Source organism: Anas platyrhynchos, chromosome 18 (genome assembly GCF_047663525.1).
Source record: "Anas platyrhynchos isolate ZD024472 breed Pekin duck chromosome 18, IASCAAS_PekinDuck_T2T, whole genome shotgun sequence".
Lineage (NCBI taxonomy): Eukaryota > Metazoa > Chordata > Aves > Anseriformes > Anatidae > Anas > Anas platyrhynchos.
In genome coordinates this window covers 4453846-4474629 of record NC_092604.1, presented here as the reverse complement: position 1 = coordinate 4474629, position 20784 = coordinate 4453846, and the positions used below count along the sequence as shown (strand labels likewise).

General features: G+C 43.5%; 1 protein-coding gene across 1 annotated transcript in view; it reads right to left on the bottom strand.

Annotated features, from left to right (window-relative positions):
* The window catches only part of PNPLA7 (patatin like domain 7, lysophospholipase), a 125936-nt gene that overhangs the window by 11839 nt on the left and 93313 nt on the right, over positions 1–20784 (bottom strand). The window contains exons 28-33 of the mRNA XM_038188048.2: positions 16183–16299; positions 11002–11071; positions 8581–8697; positions 6153–6301; positions 4546–4698; positions 1664–1774 (exon numbers count right to left, since the gene is read on the bottom strand). Coding sequence (XP_038043976.1) covers positions 1664–1774; positions 4546–4698; positions 6153–6301; positions 8581–8697; positions 11002–11071; positions 16183–16299 — 717 coding nt within the window. The remainder of the gene's footprint in view (positions 1–1663; positions 1775–4545; positions 4699–6152; positions 6302–8580; positions 8698–11001; positions 11072–16182; positions 16300–20784) is intronic.

The window sequence follows — 20784 nt, the reverse complement described above, 5'->3', positions numbered from 1 at the left end:
CACCATTTCTCTCCTAGGAGAAGTGCTGGAGAGCCGATCTCTGGAAGAGCTGCAAACTCTCAATGTCATTTTTCACCTCCACTGACTTTCCTGACTGAAGCTTACTACAGCTATGATACATTTTGGCAATCACTTAAAACATTGCTACTAATTTCCCTATCTCTAAAAGACAATAAAGAAGAATTACTGAGTAAAACATGAAGTCTTTTTAGCACTTGGGTTTTAAATCAAGAGGAATTTGAAGGAAGTAAGGATAATAAGCCAATATATTATAATATAGTACCCAAGCCCTCAAAAAGGTGGTAACTGTTTCTTAAAATCAACCAAAACTTCTCAGAAATTCAGGCAGCCCACAGAGTTACTGGACCAGCTCTAGAGGCTGACTTAAACCCTGAAATTGTAAACCCAAGAGATTTTCATCCTACTTCTAAGTACTTCAACAACACTGCAAGCCTGCATGGAGGTGTAATAAGAGCCTTACAGAACGCCTTTCCTAGTAGAGAAGCAAGGAAGAAAACAAGAAATAACAAAACAAGAAGTCTGAGGTCTTGCAAGGATTTTAACTCTTAGCTAAAAACGCAACCATGGCAAGAATTTATTTCAAGCTTTCTGGAAGCATCTGAGAACTATTTGAGTCCTAGCAGGAAAGCCAGCAATGGTGGAGATCAGTGCCAGAGATTCCAGCTCACATCCTCAGTGACAAGCACTGGGCAGCTTGGGAGAGATCAGAAAGATGGGGTGGGAGAGAGCCACTGCCCAGGTAGAACAGTTTCTGGTAGCAAGAACAATACCCAGGCACCACCTGAACTTTGTGGCACAAGAATAAATGACCAGCAGTTCTTAAAGTTACTCATGCCTACCCAGCTCTACTCTGAGAGGCAATCTACACATGCGTTCATGCAATGGATACAAACGTAGCCCATTGCCTGAAACCACAGATCACCCTTCTCTCATCACCTTCTTGCAGATCATCCACCCACGGGACCTGCCGGGGCACAGCCACAGCTTCTACCCTCACGCTTGGTGGAGAAAACAGCTCAGGCAGCAGCATTCGGTGCCCTCTAACTGCTGACCCACACAGGCAAGAAGAGGATGATGGGCACAAAAACACCTCCACATCAGCTCTGGCTTGCAGAAAGCGCTGGTTATGGGTGAGCATCCTGCCTTCCCTCAAGTACTTGAGCTGTGTGTGGTTTTGGGTTACAAACGTGGTATCAAGCTGGTAGAACGAAACAGCAACAAGGAGAGCTGCCCTACAGTGCTAAGTCATTTTGTGAGGTTTCAGAGAGCATCCTACTTGGTGAGGATATGGGTGGATCTCTGCAGGGGTATGCACATTACATATTGGGGATGGAGATTGTTTCTTTTTAAATGTGGCTATCAAAACCACCGGGACTCTGGTAGAGCACACCTTGGCCACACGTGTACCTGCTGATCAAAGAAGTGCAGGACCTCCTCATTCATCCAGGCTCAAAGAAAGGAGTTGCTGAAAAACTGATTATACCTCTTCTGGCCTCAAAAGATTTTAACTAATTGATGCAGGCTCACAAGAAAGGACTTGAGGCAACTTTCTCCTTCTTACGCCCGATGTTTCTGGGCAGTATACAACCTGTTGTGCATCAAGTAGCTCTTGCAGAGGAGTGCATTTAAACTGAGCACTTACATCAGAAGTTTTGGATTTGCAAGTCTCTTGTCTGTCTTTTAGCATTTTGTCAAGGACTCCACTCCTGCACCAGACACCGAATACGGTTTTCCCATGCTGATATCCCACTTCCTGGAAAAAGAGAACCATGAGAAAAAAAAAAAAAGTAAATTAGTAACAAAACAAAAAAAACATTATTCAGGGAATCCAGATGTCTATCCCAAAGGCAGGATGCATGTTTTGATACCTTCCATCCTTAGCTAGGAAAGCCACTCAGCCTAGCGATTAGGGGGGAATGATTAAACAAACAATGCGCTATTTTAAGTCTAAATGCTAACAGGATCCTTGACTCCACAGTATGTACATAAAAGCACCACCTGACAACTACTTTTACAGCAGCAGCTTCAAGCAGGTTCACAGAATAATGCCATCTGAAGCTCAGTACGTGTATGCATACACCCTTCCAGCACAGGCTCTTTCTTTGGAAGAACGTAACAATGCAAATTAATCTGTGTCTTCTCCCTTCTTGGGTACAAAGAAACCCAGAAAAGAAACTCTTGGGTTCCCCTTTCTAGCAAAGAAAAGTTACTGTAGGGTACCTGGGTTGCAAAGCCTCTTTTAGCAAGGTAAGCTTAACAGCACCAAGCACACGAGTCAGTTTGCTGGAGCAGACACAGTGGCAGATGCACAACAGCAAAACCACAAACTCTACATCCCAGTACTTTAAAAATACAAAGAAATTTACATTTGGAATAGTAAAGTGGCACTATGCCACTAGCATGTAAACAACTGGAAAAATAATTGTTCTGAGTTTTATTTTATTTTATTTTTCCCTAGCAAGGCCATAGAAATGGAGTTTAACAATTAAATTGAAAGGACAGAGCAACAGGTGTTGGGAACCCCAGATTCTATTTCCAGCTCTCGCAGTGGCAGCACATGCTAAGCCTCCCACTTGCATGGTCACTACGGGTGCTGGAAGCAGCCCTGGCCAAGCTGGTATTGTTTCCCAACTGTTTTTTGGATAGAACTCAAAGCAGAGCAAGCACTTACAGTGGAATTCATCTTTCAATCCATCACAGCCTCTCAGCCTAGGCTGGATGTGATTGCTCAGAAGGAAAAGAGACCTGACAGGTGTATGACTTGCTGGATCAGATTGATCCCAAGTATGCAAAAGAACCCGGGCTTCAGGAAATGACACGCAGCCACCTTATCGCTACAGGCAGATACAGAACAGAGATTTTGCTCCTGAAGAAGGGAGGATTTTTGTTCTTTTGAACACACCGGATTGTGTTCAAAATGGGCAGCTACATGGTGCCCATTTCTATTTTCTGGACAATCCAGGTACACAGCTGAAATTAAAAAAAAAACAACAAAACAAACACATGCTATTTCATAGCCTGTAATGATAAAGGAATGCCTAGAATGCCCTTTAAGGTCAGCACAGTGTAAAGCTCCCCCCGGGACAAAGCTTATTTAGCTACACTGTAGGAAATGAAAACCCAGGAGGGTGCTGCCCTCTGTACCCATAACATCTTGTGCCAAGAACTTGCTCAAAGAAAGTGACACATTCGAGAAATTGCACTTTCCTCAAGTTCTTAATTCCACTGAGAAAAAATTGCCTGGTGTCTTCAAATCTCTTTAATGACAGCAAATTAGACAGAACAATGATTTGACAGCTTACTGTTACTGCAATGATCTATCAGACCCGTTTGTCAAGGTTTTAAAAAGGGCCAGAACATCGCTCCTATGCTCCTATTTAAACAGGGAAGCCTCAGGTCCCCTGCTGAGGGGACAGAGCTGTTTACCCAGGAGCTATGACATCAAATATCCTTGGGAAAATATTTATACTGGGGAAATCAGCTGGTGGCTTTGAATAGCTGCTCTTTGTTCCTAAGTACTCTCTCAAATGTAAATCTGCAGGGCTTAATTGCATTACTGTTTTTGCTCAGTATTTATAAAGACAATATTAGGGAACAATGTTGAGAAAGCAATCTGCAGCCTAATGAGTGTTGTTGGTTCTCAACGCATCTGTAAAGGAGAACTGCTCAAAGGTAAATTGGCACTTCTCCCTCCTCCTTTTTCCCAGACTAGGAGAAGAGCAAACCCATGCAGAAACACCTGAACACAGAAGATATTTGCACAGCTGAAGCAAAGAATGGAAAAAGACAGTAAAATAACTTCCTTGACAAGAGACAATGAGCCAAAATTGCTATCATTCCCTCAAATCAGGCAGAAATGTTTTGGTTTTGAATGCTGGATTATGTCACCAAGATAATTCAACTGCACATCTGGAGTCAGTTCTCATGCTGATTTCCGATACACATCTTTGGGATTTAGTTTTTGTAACCTGGTACTACCCTTTTTACCACGTCCTTCCGCTGACATTGGTGCCATTTTCCTGATATGCTATCAGGTGTGGAGGAATTGTGGATGATATGTTTTATTAATAGAAGTGTTGAAATGTTAGCTGAGTCAGGTATTTTAGCATGTTACCCTCCATTTCAATGATTCACAGCCTCCCCACAGATTTCTTCAAATCTTTCATCTGACAACAAGCTACACAATCAAGTAAGAGAAATGATACCATTTGACAAACCACAACTGCCCAAAGCAGCTCGGACACCAAAGAGTTTTTACCAAGCAGCTGAGTAAGGACTGACATAAGATAGCGAGGCAACTGATCCGTTCACAGGTTATTATATAATCACAATTATTAACTCGATTTCTACTGTTAATCCAACCTCACAGTCACGGTGTCATTCCGTGGTATTATTTAGTGTCAATTATTCACTCTGTGCCAACTGACTTCTCTTACTCTTATTAGATATTAATTAGCACCACAAAGCAGTAGACTTCTACAGAATGTCAGTATGGGGGAACTGCCTTCCCCAGGATGCACTTACACAGATTTCATCAAATTTCCCAAATTCCAGGGTGCCGTATCGGTCAATGGGTGGCCGTATATACTCGCAGTACTCGCTGTTCTTCACCATCTCCAGCTGCCGCACGCAGCACACGTATGCAAGCCGTGTCTGGATCTCTGCCATATTCAGCACCTGCCAACCAGGACAGACGTACCCATCATGATTAATTCAGAAATTTCATTTCAGAATATGTTCTGTATTCACAGTGGAGAGAAAGCAAGTTATCCATCAAGCTTATTCCAAAAGCGCACAGAAGCCTGCTGAAGCCTTCACACATCAGCACCTCCATCTGTTTCCCAGGCAGTGTGGACAGCCAACAAGTCTCCAAAGTCAGACACATCGCTGCAGCACAAGGTTGAATCGAGTCTTCCATTTCAGGATGTAGTGAACTTCAGAAAGAGGTCTGTGCTTTCTGAGAGGGCTAAGAGATCCTTCATCACCAATTTCTGCCTTGATCGCTACTGTATCAGGGCAGGGATTTCTCGGAACCACGGAATCATAGAGATTGGCAGGGACTTTTTGATACTTTCTGGTCCAAGCCCCTTATACTCAAGCAGGGTCAGCTACAGCAGGCTGTCCAGGACCATGTCCACCTGGGTGAGAACACCTCCACAGAGACTCTACAGCCTCTCTGGGCAACCTTTTCTGGTGTTTCACAACCCTCACAAATCTAAAAATAAATTTCTAAAAAAATGGAATCCCATGTGTTTTCACTTGTGACTATTGCCATTCAGGCAGTCGCAGTATTTCACAGGGCACTACTGAGGAGAGTCAGAGCCTTTCATTTCCCCAGCCAGGCATTCCCACTACATCCTGGGAGCAGCACCATCAGCTCTGCCAAGACTGAGCAGGACACTCAGCTGCACCAGCTCCAGAAAGGATGCCAGGCCACTTCTCAGGGAGACGAGACCTTCTCAGGGAAGGGATTTATTACAGAAGAATAACTTGAGATTATAGAGCAGTACCCACAGGTTGTAATATTTCCCCTAACTTTGGGAAGCAAGGTTTTTATTTCCAATTGAAAAATGGGAACACATTAATCACAGTGGGTAAATGAAAAAACAGCATTCACTTTGGGGAGCGCTGCAGAGCCAGATAGCTTAGGAAATACAGAAGAATACTTAATAGAGTTGGCCGACTGCATTCAACAAGAAAAAAAAAATCATACTCTGCAGCCCAGTGTTTATGAGTAGTAGTTGTACTGTTAATTACTGCCTAGCACTAAAACCTCCCTAGTCAGCCATCTAGAGACATTAGGATAGAAACACTGAACTGGACTAAGTTATTACTTTTATTGGTGAAATCTGTAAATTCTGACTTTACAAAACTAACTGCACTGGTTTCTGTGCTCTAACAATTGTATGACCTTCTGCAGCCCACACTCTGCAGAGCGGGGCTCTACCCTCTCCCCCGATGCTCTATTTCCTTTGGTGTCAAGGCACTGCCCAGCTTTCTTCATCCATCAGTATGAGCTCAAATCCAAGAAACAACACGGCCTGTTACCAGGCCCGCTCTCTGAATAACCAAGGGAATGCTTCCTGCTCTGCACATAAAAATAGCGGTGATTGCAATGAAGTCTGCAATACCTTGACTTTCTCAGCCAGGGGATTCCACCTTTTCCAGAGCAGCCACCAGCCAGACAAGCAGTCGCCGTAGTTGGTGAGGTCGGTCTCGTCTTGGCTCCCCACATCGATCGCTATCACCACCTTCGCCCCCATGGACTTTGCAACATCAGCTAGTGGGAAAGAAGGTCACATCAGTACACGTTCCAATATTGATGTGAACTCTGGTGCTGCACAGCTAAACGTATATATACTCTCTAGCTGCATGTATGTAACTTGACATCATACCTACCACGAGCATCTCTTCGAACAGCTTCAGTTTGCAGCAACTCCATTGAGAAACTGTTTCCCTGAGGAAGCTCCTACCCCACGTGCTCTATTTGAGCTACGAGATCCCACTGTGCACCAAAGTGAGCCCCTACATAGCAGCAGGGTGAGTTCACATCGCTGAACCACTGGTAAACATCACGTATGGGGGAAGCTTTCCCCCAGTCAGGCTGACCTGACTCACCGACACCACACTGCCACCAAAACCAACACGGAGGAAGCAGCAAACCTGTGTGGCAGGGAACAGAGGAGAGAAGCCAGGACACACACACAGTACAAGTCCACAGTTACACCAGACAAGTTAAAGCATGGCAAGTCCCATATGAACAAAGCCCTGGGGAACCCGGAGAGAGAACAATTGGTAATGGCCTTAAAGAGGAGAGTCAGCAGTGCAGAGGTGCAAACCTGCAGAGAGAAGACAAAGAAAAGGAGCAGCAAAGGAACCCAACAGCAAAGAGAGGCTGGGAGGATTTCAGTCTACAAAAAGCCTTGGGATCCAAGAGAAAGATTTGCATTTGAAGTTAGAGAGACATGAGGCAACATTTCCTACTTCAAGGTCAGTAGAATAAGGACTAGCTCCAGCCTTTGGATATGGGTGAGAATTTAAGGAAGTGCCAAAGGAGGGAAAAGAAGGACACACACCTTACAGAATGAATTTATACTCCTTCCACACCCCCAGAGTCCAAGATAGTTGCAGTTTCCAGAATAGTTATGCGTAGGAAAACCACAGCTCTGAAGAGCCAATTTAGGTGCTTAATTTAGACACTTATTTAAATCAGATCTGTTCTGTAACTTGTACTTCTATTACTGGGCTGGTTCAGTCTATTCATCTCTTCCACCCAGTGTCACCTGTATATATGCTCTGTGCACTCTTCCAATATATACAGGTGAAAACAGTGTCTTGGTTTGCAATTCATGGTGTTGCTTACAGACACACACCCCGAATGTCAAATACAGATTTTGGGGGGGTCTGTTTTGTGTTCTTCCTATTTCTGCTTTTCAGGCAAACACGGCCCTGATGAGGAAATACAGTCTGGGTTTGTCTTGAACATGCAAAAGCTTTAGGATGCTCAGATGTGTCTCTAACTTGGATTTCTTTCTATTTGTACGCAAACTGAAATAGCACCATGCATTCTTTCCTGTCTTGGCCATCCCCCTGACCCACCTACCTTCCAATGCCTTCTGACCACAGTGACAGCCCTGACACAAAACACATCCCAGATAAGCACAAATGAATTCAAGCACCTTGATCCCTTTTGGGTTCAGCCCTCAGATCAACCCTTGCTCCACATCAGCGCTCATACACCACACAATTCCACCTCTGCCACATGCTCGCAGCTAACCAAAACCCCAGCTGCACCCTTCAGGCTCTCGGCGCTGAGCTCAGCCCCTAGCCCTGTCCCCTCCAGGCTGAGAGGATGAAGCTGGCATCTGTCAGAGGAGCCCCCACTGGCACGAGGCTGCCCACTCTTTCCTCTCAAGCACAGTTTGTGCATCCTGCCAGCTCTTCAGGGAGGCACACTGGCAGACTTGCTCTCAAGAATAGACATCTGATTTAACAAAGCTACTCAAAATACTCACTGCTTCAATTCTGCGCCTACGTTACAGTTAAAACTCACAACTGGACAATAAAGAAAAGAGAATTTTACTACGCTGTTTTCAATATCAACAGTCATTTACTTTCAACAGTCCTCCAGTGAGTGCTCTGATGCACATGTTCCACTAACACAGGCACCAGGCTGAATAATGAAGAACTAATACTCTTGCTTTCTCTGAATTAGTTCCTATTCAAGTGATACTTTTGAAAAGAAGCACAAAGATAGACTATATACATGCAGTTTAATTTCTGCTCTCCTTTCAGTGAGCACTAAATTGGAATTATATTTTTGGAATAGAAATATTAGGAAACAGTTCATAACAAAGAACAGTCTTAATAAAGCCTTGGTAAAGCAAACACCTAGGAAACTGAGAACAATGACTCCTGGTAGCCATCACGAGATTAAAGGTGTCTGCAATGTTTGTCCTTGTTTCTTTTTTGGGAAAATCATCACGAGGGCAAAGTTCTGCAGACTGGATGACAGGATGTATTCTCAGTAACTCCTTCCCACCCGATCCATACACCTACCGGGAAGGTTGTTGATATAACCTCCATCCATCAGGAGATGCCCATCCTTCGGGTCACAGAGCGGAGGCATGTACCCAGAGAGAGACATGCTGGCACGGATGTACCTCCACAGAGAGCCTGCAGGAACAAGGAGGGGGGAATGGCAACAGCATTAACACACTGCCACAGCGATGGGGTAGGCTTTCACACTCCTTACAGTAACCAGGAGATAGAGGTTCTCCTGAGAATACTATTAGAAAGTTATTAAAGCAGTTTATTATTTTCTATACCATAATCCTGGCTAGGGGAAAAAAAAAAAGGCCATTCAGACCTACAGCCAGGCAAAGGACTTAGGAAACAGTTTTAAGCACATGCCTCATATTCATTGCCTTTAAAGAGATTTCAGCATATGCCTGACTGCAGGGATCAGCTTTAGTGCTTTGTTGAGCTTACACTGATACGGAAAGGAAAAGGCTTCTCCTGGGGACAAAGGAATAGAAGAAATAAGCAGATTGAAGTGCAGCTCAAGCCATTATGCTCTACAAAAATCCACAGAAAACAGACTTTTAGCAGGAGTTTAGCAGGAGCTGAACATGAAAAATACTGATTGCAGAAGCCCAGAAATTCTGCTTTCCCTGCTCTGCAATAAGCAAACGTTTTCACTTATAGAACTAGTGCAAGTACACAGTGGTGATCTTATCTCTTCTGAGGACATTTCTGATAACAGCACTGTAATGAAGAAAGTTAAAATCTTTTAAGCTGTTAGAAACAAAGTTTAATCAAGTAGAAATTGATTGGATCTGTTTCCTTTAAGCCATTCTGCTTCAAGGGTCTTATTTACTGATTTTTCTCCTTGTAACATTTGCAACAGCTGAATCTGGATGACACTATAGTTCCAAAGATGCCAGTAATCTTGTTTAAGAAGTTAGCAATTTTGTTTAAGAAGTCAATCTTTAAAATATCCAAAATACATAAGAACTATAACATTGGCTCAGTTCTCATTAGTTACCTACTTGATGTTTCAAACAAACCCCTCTTTTCAGCAAACTGGGAATTGACTTTTTTTTCTTTTCTTTTTAAAAAACATGTAATGGTTCTTTTTATAATTGTAACCTAAACACTCCTCCTGCTTAGCATTGGGCAATACTGGCAAGCTTGTTTTTTATTATTAATAGTTTTAGTCGAGTTAGAATTTCTACAGGAGAAAAATGCTGACTTGTTGAGTTATTCACAGTTACCCAGCACCCTATGCACTTTGGCACACGCTTGAGTTAGCAACCTGTTTAGCAGCTGCAGTGGTTAGGATTTTAATTGCATTAAGGGGGGCTTCTAGGGAAGCTTGTGATCCAAGTCAGGACTGCTCTCCTCCCTCTCTGACTCCAGCCACCCTTTTGCATTACCTGCCTGCTCCCTCACATTCGTGCTGCATTCCTGGAACTTAAGATTTCAGGAGAGGGTTTTTTTTTTTTTTTTTTTTTTTTTTTTTTGCTTCAACCCATTTTGATCAGAACAATTTCTGGTCACGGGTGCTACCGTCAGTGTTCACAGGAAGCAGGGGCAAGCAAATAGGTGGAGTGAGTTTCTTCATCTACATCTTGGCTTAACCTGCTGTAGAACTAGAAAGTAATGTCTAAGAAAGGTCGATCTTTTTCTGCTTGTTTTAGCTCCCTTGGTTGTCCTAAGACAACAACACCCTGGGGTCAGCAGCAGTTTAAGGGTTCTGCGAGCCCCACCCTGGCTGCAGGAATGGATAGCCTTACCTGGTGGACAGCCAGCTCAGAAGATAACAGAGGCATGGCAGCAAAGGTTTCACCTGCCCACAGAAATATCTGCGGCACCCTGAAGGCTTGTGCTGTTTTCACTGAAGCCTGAGTCACTGCACCATTACCCCAAATAGCCAGACAAAAGCTAAAGCAAGTATCCCACAGGGCTGCCACCACATCAAGAAAGCAGAGCAGACAGCTCAGATCTTTCTCCTCTGTTCAGTCACTGTAAGGCGAATTACAGTTTTCCACCAGAGAAACACGGAGGCCTGGACACAAATGACAACCTAACCCAGCTTCTGCTTCAGCCACAGGAGTCTCTTTATTGGGAATACATCTTCATTTATGGGGAATTTGGAACTTAAAACGTGTTTGTTGCATTAATTCTGATTTATGGTTAGGACACCTGCACTTCACAGAATGCTTTAAGGGAGCAGAACGGTGCCAACGGAGCCATTTGCTCTCTAAACAGTGAATTCAGCGCCTCAGTTAATTTCTTCCCCACAGCTCTGCTCCTTGTTATGTGTACTGCCATAGGCTGCTGCTCAGCAAATAACAGAGGAGGGGGAAACAAAAGGAAAGGCAAATTGAAAGAGGATGAAAACCACAGGAACAAGGGGTTTTTTCAGTCTCACATCCCTGTTTAAGGTGCGCTGCAGGAGGCTGCCTGCACACTTACCGTCGGTGTGGACCCTCATTGTTGAGGCAGTGATGTCGGTTGTAATGGTGAAGTAAGGAATCCACAGATCCTGCAACAGAGGAGGGCCTAATTTTACCAAATCTGTAACCTTGCACTTAAACTAAAACCTGTGCCTAATACAGAAGCCAGTGACAACCTCTGCATCTCGACAGGGCTGGAGACAAAAGTGGAAAAAAATCCATCAGCTTTGTGTTTAAGCTTATAAATTTGTTTCTTATGCAAATACCTCAGGCAGAACCAAGGCAGAAAAAAAATTACTATAATAGCAAAAAACACTTGTTCCAGAAGTTCCAGAAGACTGTACATCATACAGACGATAACAGAAAGCTCATACTGGGAGTTTATCTTTTTTGATATCTGCGGGTCTTTAAAATGAAGGTTTTTTTGGGTTTGGTTTGTTTGTTGTTTTTGTTTTTTCTTCCACGCTTGCTTCACTTCCTGAAATACCAGAGCCCAAGACAAAATGAGGGAAGAACATGAGTTCTGACCCTCTTTGAGCAATGTTCTTCCACTGTAAATGACTTTCACGTTGTACTGTGTGGTGATGAAGTCATTTCAGCAGGAGATACGGAGTAATGCTGCTGAGACCCAAAGCTGCCAAGAGTCAAAGATGCCAACACAAAGCTTTGCAGCATTACTTACAGGAACATCCTGCAAGGCTGATTTTCAAGAATAACCCAAAAGCTGCTTGAGATACTGCAGCGTAAAATAGCAGTCAGGAATGTGGTACATAACCTAGCTAATAAGCAGGATAATACACAAAAAGAGAACAGACTTGTAAAGGGCTTGGCTAGCTTGTTCAACAGAAGCTAGACAAAACCAAGCAGCCCTGTTCCTGGGTGGGGGAGTTCTCCTTTGCGTCTCAGTGCCTGTACTCACGCCCCACTAGCTGGAAAAATGGAATGGGAGGCAGCTCCCCAACTGCACAGGAGCTTGTTGGAGAGAGGACATTTTGGAAAGTCTTTGTGGTGCCTAGTAAAAGGGCAGCCTGCAAAGGTAAAGGAGGACTTGTCTGAACAAACATCACTCATGCCGAGAGAACAACAGCTGATAGTTCTCCGTCAATCACACAAAGCTGAATCTAGACTGAAGAGGTAAACTTGCTTTCCCATCCATGCAGCCTCAGATGCTTCACACAGGGTAAGGCATCCGAACCTTCCCTGGCACAGCCTGGATTAGCCAAGCAAGGCTTTGGACTACAGCTGCCAGCACAAGCTGAGAAGTACTCCCCCTTTAGCACTTCTGGTGCAAACTTTTTGTGCTGTTCAACAGGAAATTGTGAACTGCCAAGGTGGTTTTTTTTTCTTTTTATTTTTTTTTCTTCTCCTCCTCCTAGTGAGTTTAATCTCTTAAGCAGCTCTGTGAAGATGGTGGAATCGAGGAGAACTAACAGATGCTGCACAAGTATTACAATCCATCTGGTGTAAATGCCACAGGAGGGGCGGACGAATAAAGTGTGACTACAGGAGTATTAGGGGTGCCTCTCCGCACTAAAGATATTCCGATGATCACAGATCTCAGTACATCAACCACATTTTAAGCAAAAATATAGGAACAGGGAAAGAAGCCTAAGCTACGCTTCCTTGCATATTCATGCATGAAGGGAACAAAATCACAACCTATTATACACTCAAAGATGGCATTTCATACATAGTTTCACAGAATCACAGAATTGTAGGGGTTGGAAGGGACCTCAAAAGATCATCGGGTCCAACCCCCCTGCCAAAGCAGGCTCCTTAGAGCAGGCTGCCCAGGTAGGCATCCAGACGGGCCTTGAATATCTCCAGGGAAGGAGACTCCACAACCTCCCTGGGCAGCCTGTTCCAGTGCTCCGTCACCCTCACCATGAAGAAGTTCTTTCACATGTTGGTGCAGAATTTCCTGTGCTCCATTTTGTGGCCATTGCCCCTTGTCCTGTCCCCACAGAACACTGAAAAAAGGTTGGCCACATCCCTCCATCTCCCACACCTCAGGTATTTATACACATTGATGAGATCCCCTCTCAGTCTTCTTTTCTCCAGGCTGAACAGGCCCAGGTCTCTCAGCCTTTCCTTACAGGGAAGATGCTCCAGGCCCCGTATCATCTTTGTGGCCCTCTGTTGGACTCTTTCCAGGAGATCCCTGTCTTTTTTTGTACCGGGGAGCCCAGAACTGGACACAGTACTCCAGGTGAGACCTGACCAGGGCAGAGCAGAGGGGGAGGATCATTCATTTTCAAGAGAGACCGTTATTCAAGCCCCAAACAAGATATACAAAAGCTTTCTTTTCAGATTCCTCACACCGTAAACTCCAGCTGAGATGACCTGCAAGAGCACTTTGTGTTTCTGGCATGAGGGATAAAATTCCTGGTGCTCTCCTGGGATATCACAGGATCGCAGCATGGCTGAGGCTGGAAGGCACCTCTGCGTCCCTCTGGTCCAACCCCTGCTCCAGCAGGGTGCCCAGGACCACATTCAGGTAGCTTTAGAAGATCTCCAAGGAGGAGACTCCACAACCTCTCTGAGCAACCTGTGCCAGTTCTGATACATACTCTGATCTGGCACCCCCAGCTCTTCCCAGAGGAGCACTGCAGTGTCATCTGCGAAAAGCTGAAAAGCTAAGGCTCTGAATTGAGGCAAGAAAGCTTGTTGTTCTCCAGGTACAAACTGAAGCTTCTGTGTCTATACGGAAGGATGATTCTTGTTGTCTGGGTGGACACGACGCTTCTGTAACTGGCAGGCAAGGAGCAAACGGCATTTCTCTGCAGATGTCAGGAAATGCTCTTATCAGGAGAAAAGTCTGTCCTCCCTCCATTAGGATGGGTAGTTTCAGAGGAACAGTAACTGTATTTTTCAGGAAATATCTTCCAAGAGCCCTGCCCTGGTTTTCTGCGTGCTTTCCTTAAAGGACTCACGTAGGCTGATTTCTTCTCCTGGAGCGCCTTTGGCTGAAATCTGTAGCAGTAATCACGGGGGTTGCTGGTAACCAGGGCTACCCCACAAACAACACTGCTAGGATTCTGGAGACACCTACGTGACAAGAGCTGTTCGAGAGCAAGTTTTGGAGAAAATGGAAACCTCCCTTTCGATGACAGAAATAACAGTTCAACGTAAGCGATTATACTCCCTAGCTGCGATGCAGAAAAGGGACAAGGGCACACATGAGAAGTGCAGGAGTGACACCTCACAGCCAGGGCAAGTAAAAAGGATAATCTGTTCCAGTTCTTCTTAATTTTTAGCTTTTCTAACTGTTGTACAGTCCCCAACCTAGCCACACGGGCAGAAGTGCTCAGGTTCTGCTAAGGTCAACAGGAATATTGCCAGGATGGAGCAGGAGCTGCCAAGCATCCTAACAGCACCTGTGTTTGTAAGGCTGGAACCAATCCTTGCTATATCCATTTACTGGAAATCATTGCTACCCACCCTACTCCAAAAACACTACAACTGCTGAGAAAAAAACAGAAATTTGAAGTTAGGATGTCCTGAAATAATGTTTTTAGAAAAGATTTCTTCAGGCTTAATGCTTTTGTCACTTTATAAGTTACTTTTTACACTTGGGCAGCTTTCAGTTTCCGTCTGTCTACTGACATGCCTGGCTAACCCATACTGACAGTATGAATTGCAATTAAGAGTAAATGCCTCCTTCCTTCCAGAGCCACACATTTCTCCTTATTTATCTGATGGAAGTCTTCCAGCTCAAAGACATCCTCAGGCACAGACTGAAGGGTTTTAGCCTGTGACACCCTGCACTCACACAGCTGGTGCCGTTGTATGCCTCAGAACTGGATTTCTCATGGACCAAGTTTCCTTCCTGTGACCAGAAGGTCAGAACAGATCATACAATTACAGCTGCACTACATAAAAATCTTAGTGTAGGAAAGAAGTCTGCTGCATCTTAAAGGCAAGTACAAGGTACTGCTGAAATCAACAGCAGTGATCAGAAACCAGTAAGCCATGGGAAGAAAGGGCTACCCAAGGTCAGAGGAGACCTTCCTCCATTCTGTCACTTCTCAAAGCTTTCCTCAGCATTTTCCTGCAAGCTCACACTGCAACATGCTGTGCCATTCCACGAGTCACACCAAGTTAACTGGGAGAAGCCAGGGTCTACCTGGGTACCAGGGTCTACTCGGGTAGTCTACCCGACTGCCCAGATCTCAGTGCTTTACACAAAGGCAGCTCCCCAGCTACACCAAATCAAGGAGAAAGGAGCTGTGTTAGTCACTCAGTCGTGTTTTCTTATCAGGCACTGCTGAAACCAAATATAGAAGCTTGAATGCTTCAGGAAGGGATACACACAACTGAAGGAGTAAGTGTGGTTGGTGTTGTCCAGCTAACAAAACAAAAATAATTCCAGTCTCAGAAGGCCTTATCACTTTAAAACCTGCTTGTTCCCAGCACCATCCACAGAGGAAAATGCTATTTTAAACCCCATGTGATGATTAATCACTTACTTTCATCCTTGCATTTAAGTAGGGAATGTTTTGGATTATGCAGCAAGTTATCACTGTATTTTAAATATATTTATGAATCTTTTATCACCAGGATTCCAAACACAGGAATAATGTGGCTAAAACTGCAAATGATGTAAGGCTGCGAGACTACCCAAACCTTCTCTAAGCTTGGTGATCTAGAAAGACAACCACTGATATTTTACTTTATAAATTGCTACTGCTGGGGAACAGAGGACAGTGGCTATCAGATCAGGTATATCATACATCTAGCGATCACAGTCACCATATGCAAAACAGAAAACTTTGATGTTATTTCAGTTTTCAATAGGCTGTTCAAAAACACTCAATCTTAAAAAAAATAAAATATTGGGATCCTCTTAAAGACCTCCTTTTGGTTGTGTCTCTTAGACCCAACTTGCATAAAAATGATATAACAATCTCAGCAATTTTACTTCACTGACACAATTCTAACTTCTGTTCTCAGACACTTGGATCCCTTTGTCAAACAGAGCAAAAGTAGCTAAACATAATCTACTCCAGCTGTATTTTTCTAAATCCACCAAAATGAAAGAATATCCTCCCTCCCATACTCACGTAACATTCAGTTTAAACATTTTCAAGCACCCCACAGCCCTATCATAATACTAGAATGGAAGAAAGGCAGAAGGAAATTTGTTACAACAGAACACGGTGAAGTCATCCACTGTACATAAAGTGGGTAAACAACCTACCTCTATCTGCTTATCTTTGAAGATGTTGTTGATGCTATTGTTAAAAGCCGCTCCAGAAAACATGGAGGTTATTGGATATGTCAAGTCCAGAATAGTCTTAAACACTGAATTCATAACCTAAAAAAAAAAGTCAAAGGTAAATATATTTAAGACCCCATATTAATGTTGTGCACATGCATATCTGAGAGAGGTTGTGTTCCAGATCTCACAGCAAATGTTGGAAGCATTGCTATTGCCAGTACAAAAGTTGTCGATGGGACAGGAATACAGCTACAAGAACCACAGGCAGTGACTCCCTATGTGGTGTCATAAATCAAATAAAAAGCATCAAATTGCATAGCCAGTTTGAAATAAGGCTATGTAGGACAGCATATTTATTTCCCTTTCCTTCTAGCCATAAACCCAAACTTTGTTCCAAAGCAGTACACATAGGCCCAGGTCTTAACAAACGCACATGGACGGCACAACTTAATTACTTATTTTTAATAACAGAACTACGTTAGTAATCTCCCTCTTCATCACCTTTTTGAGTTGAAACCACAGCGTGTTTAAAGTTTCCCATAATGTACCCGCAATTCACCTGCCTGGAAAGGAAATCATCACTCTGTAATGCAGGAATTGATGTAAACAATTCTCAACAACTCTTCATTTATGGATCACACAGTTTTTCTTACAGTCTTTAATCTACCTCTGTAAGCACTTTTAAAACATGTAAGTGACTTTCTGGCATTGCAGCAGTTTAATTAAGTCACGTTTTAAAGAGCTTTAAACACACTTTCTATGTATTAGTGTCAATTATTTTTCATTCCCCAAATGAGTTGTTGTGCTCTTCACCTGCTGCTTGGTAGCCAGCACGGAGGCACCGCTCCTGACACTCTGCGCCAGCCAGGTAAAACAGATCCCATTGGGTTTCCTAAAGCATCACAGATACTATTATATTACACAGCAGTGGGCAGGCACTGTCAAACGTCTCTTTTCTAAACACACACATACTGTAATTAAGCTTTCATGGATTTTTTTTCCTCTCTGTTTCCGATGTTACATGTGTGCACTAACCTACAAGCTAAAATGATGAAAATACCTAAACTAAGTTGACAATTCAAGCAGCACTACAGCCTCTGTATTTTTAGTCCTGTACCTATGCTATTGGTCTCAAAGCTTGATAAACCCTAATAAAAAATAATAAAAATCAGGGGTCTGAATATGTTACACCATACACAGTTAAAATGCAATAGAAGACAAAGAAAACTCTTGCAAATTAATAAGGTTTCACCGGATGCAACATTTATATGAAATATTTTATCCCTCCACATTTCTCTAGAGTTTAACAAACAGCTTAACAGACCACATGGCATTGTGCACAGCTAGAGACCAACAGCACGAGACAGCCTCTAAACTGCAATCTATTAAAGGCTCTGTGATCAACAGCTGGCCTTTGCTTTACTCCAGCAATGATTTAAAAAAGGATTAGCCTACATTGTCGTGTCCAGCTGCTTTTAAACATACATTATGCATCTGTCCAGAGAAAACATGGCCAAGAACAAAAGAGAAAGCAGCCTTAAAAACTAGTATATAAGCAAAAAATTCAGGAGAAGCTAAAAGCCTCAACACAAAGGCAGCTATGAACCCGTTACCTTCATTCAGATCCTCCTTTTAGGTTTTGATGGGGAGAGGACAGTGTGCCAGCCTAACTATGCACATGCTACCTACAGCTTCAGAGTTAAACAGAATTATTTTTGTACTTAAAACAGGGACTTAGTCTCTGACAGTACTTACAGAAAATAATTCAGGGAAAGACGAATCTGCCAAAATTCCATTATTTAATACTGAAGAAAGGTCTCTAGAAACTCACCGCCATAACATCAGGCTATCCTTGCTGCAAATGATCTTTATAATGCTGAGCTTCTACATTTTCCCTGCAATTAATGCTTGCAGTCATCTTGTGCATGAACAACAGCCTTCTAATTAATGGTTATTTCCTAATATTCTCCTTTCTCATAACCGAAAGACGCCCTTATAGCAGACACTGATGGCTAACTGTCTCCCTCAGCTTTCCAAGAATAGCTGCTACCACCTACCACTCCCAAGACAAATGAACTTACAGATTGCCTTTTGGAAAGGCTGCCAGAGCCTCTACAGTTCTGCTCCGCTCTGTATTTCTCTCCTGTCCAACAGGAAAAGGCCAACGCTGGCATCTCTGACACCGACCCAGCTTCAGCTCCCTACAGCACAGCCTTGGGGCATCGCTCCCACCTCTTTGCAGAGCAGGCATTCTGCAGTTCTTCCGGGACTTCTCATGAACCTTCATTTCTACAGCTCTGCTTCAAACCAGCTTTTGTTCTAAAGAGTTTCAACCGTAAAAGTACTTTTTAAAGCTACCCCATGGTATAAGGCAACTTCAGCAAGGGAGGGACAAGCTAAAAGCCTACAAGCAAACGAACGAGGGCTAACATACATGATGGCAAAAAGAAAACTGAGCTGTAATCTCTGGTATCTTGTTCTTTGTTGCAGAACGGTTGCAAATCACTGCAAACCAGGATAATCCCAAGGCTTTTCAATGTCCCCAAGTATAAAAAAACAGCAAGGGTATGGGAGAATTTGTTGCAAGGGCAAAAACTAAAAGCAGCAGAACAGATTAAATGATTAAACGATATTTTTTTTAAAACTAGTAGAGCTGGAATTGAGAATTTTGTTCAGTGCCTTTACAGTGTTCAACTATAAAGTTTCAACGAAACAAGCAAAAGAACACACAAAGAAAAATAAGTTAAAAGACAAAATAAATATGTAACTCACACCAACAGAGAGAGATTTATCCCAAAGACAGAAAATACAGCTAGTGGAAGTGCAGGTTTAGAGGTGACCTATTAAGAAATTTAAGGGATGAAGAAAAAAAATATTACTTGGAGCATTTAAGAAACCGTGGCCAGCTCAGAGTCCAGTCAAGGAAAGACAAAGGAAAAAATATATATGTTTTGAGATGTTCTGAATCAGTAACCGCTAACATGCCATCTGCATAATCGCCAGTTGCCACTCCTGCTACAGGGCAGCAATGGGACGGTTTGGTGCCTTAACTGCGTGTTTCCAAGCCGTAGACATTTCTGGATTTTGCGTGCACCCTTTTATCTGAACTTCACAGACAATAATGCTTAATTTGGAGTTAATTTCAGCACCTCAAATGTTATGATCAAAATGGTAGATATAAACTGTCATACCTATCACTACATGAAAATAGATTCATCATGTACCTCTTGCTACAACTTTTTTTTTTTTTTTTTAAGATATAAAAAAGCAACCTATATTTTCGTCTTTTGTCAACAGCCTCAAATTCAGAACTGCATCTGTAAGACAACCAGAGGGAATCACCCAATGTTAGGGATTGGAAGGGACCTTTCAAGATCATCCAGTCCGATCCCCCTGCTGGAGCAGGAACACCTAAATCAGGTCACACAGGATCACATCTGGGTGCATTTTGAGTATCTCCAGGGAAGGAGACTCCACAACCCCCCTGGGCAGCCTGTTCCAGTGCTTTGTCACCCTCACCGTAAAAAAGTTTCATCTCACATTTAAGCAGAACCTTCTGTGTTCCAGCTGCCTCCCACTGCCCCTTGTCCTCTCATTAGGTGTCACTGGGAACACTTTGGTTAGCTTACAAAGGAAAAAGCGATCTGATTTAGTTTTTACAGCCACACAACCCTACAGAACAAAACCTTCTAAAGCAGCTGATAAAGTTTTTAAAAGGCCATTTCAGAGCAGCGAACCGCCGCGCAGCACCATGCAGGCCCACGCTGAACGCCAGCAGCCTGGAGGACAACCAAAGCAAGCTCTCTGCTGCAGCTTCCCAACCCCATTTGGAAGACAAAGTGCACTCATTCATTTAGGTGAAATACGTAACTAACTTCTTATTTCTTCAGGATGCACTGTGCTCTTTAAAGCTGCTTTAGCTTGTACTACATTTAGTTGTGCCTGAACCTGTGCTAAGCCCCAATAACCACAACTCCATTCACCTGGGGAACTGGGACCAGTTTATTTTTCTCATCTCCTCTGGTTAGGAGTTATTTTTCCCCTAATATCTTGCCTGCTCCTCGTGCCAATTGGGTATGGCAATGTTTGCCCACTCATCTCAAATTTTGTGTGTGTTTGCACGGATCTTTCCTTGTAGCTGTTGTTATATACAGGAAGATCTGGCATACGAACAAAATAAAACAGTGTAGGATGCAGTGTAATTTAGAAAGCACTGCACCTACTTATTATGCTCTCCCTATGACTTTCACAAGAGTCCCGCATGCAGTTCCCATCACGTGGGCATTGTGCCTTGATCTGACCCAAAGCAGGGCTTACCCTTGCAACAGGCAGCTCACGGCACTGGTCTGGCCAAAAACTAGTATGGCAGAAGGAGAATAAAGCCACGAGTTCTTGGCCAAGGCAGTTCATAGCATCTCCCAGAGCTGAAGAACTAGAGCAGCATTAGAGAGGCAGAACCTTGTGTCTGCAAGCTCAGAAACCCCAGCTTAGACCCAGCTGAGCTGCCGTGCACCCACACTCAGATCAGAGACAGCAAATGGCTGCAGCAGCCTACCCAGCAATTCTTACTGCAGCTCTTGT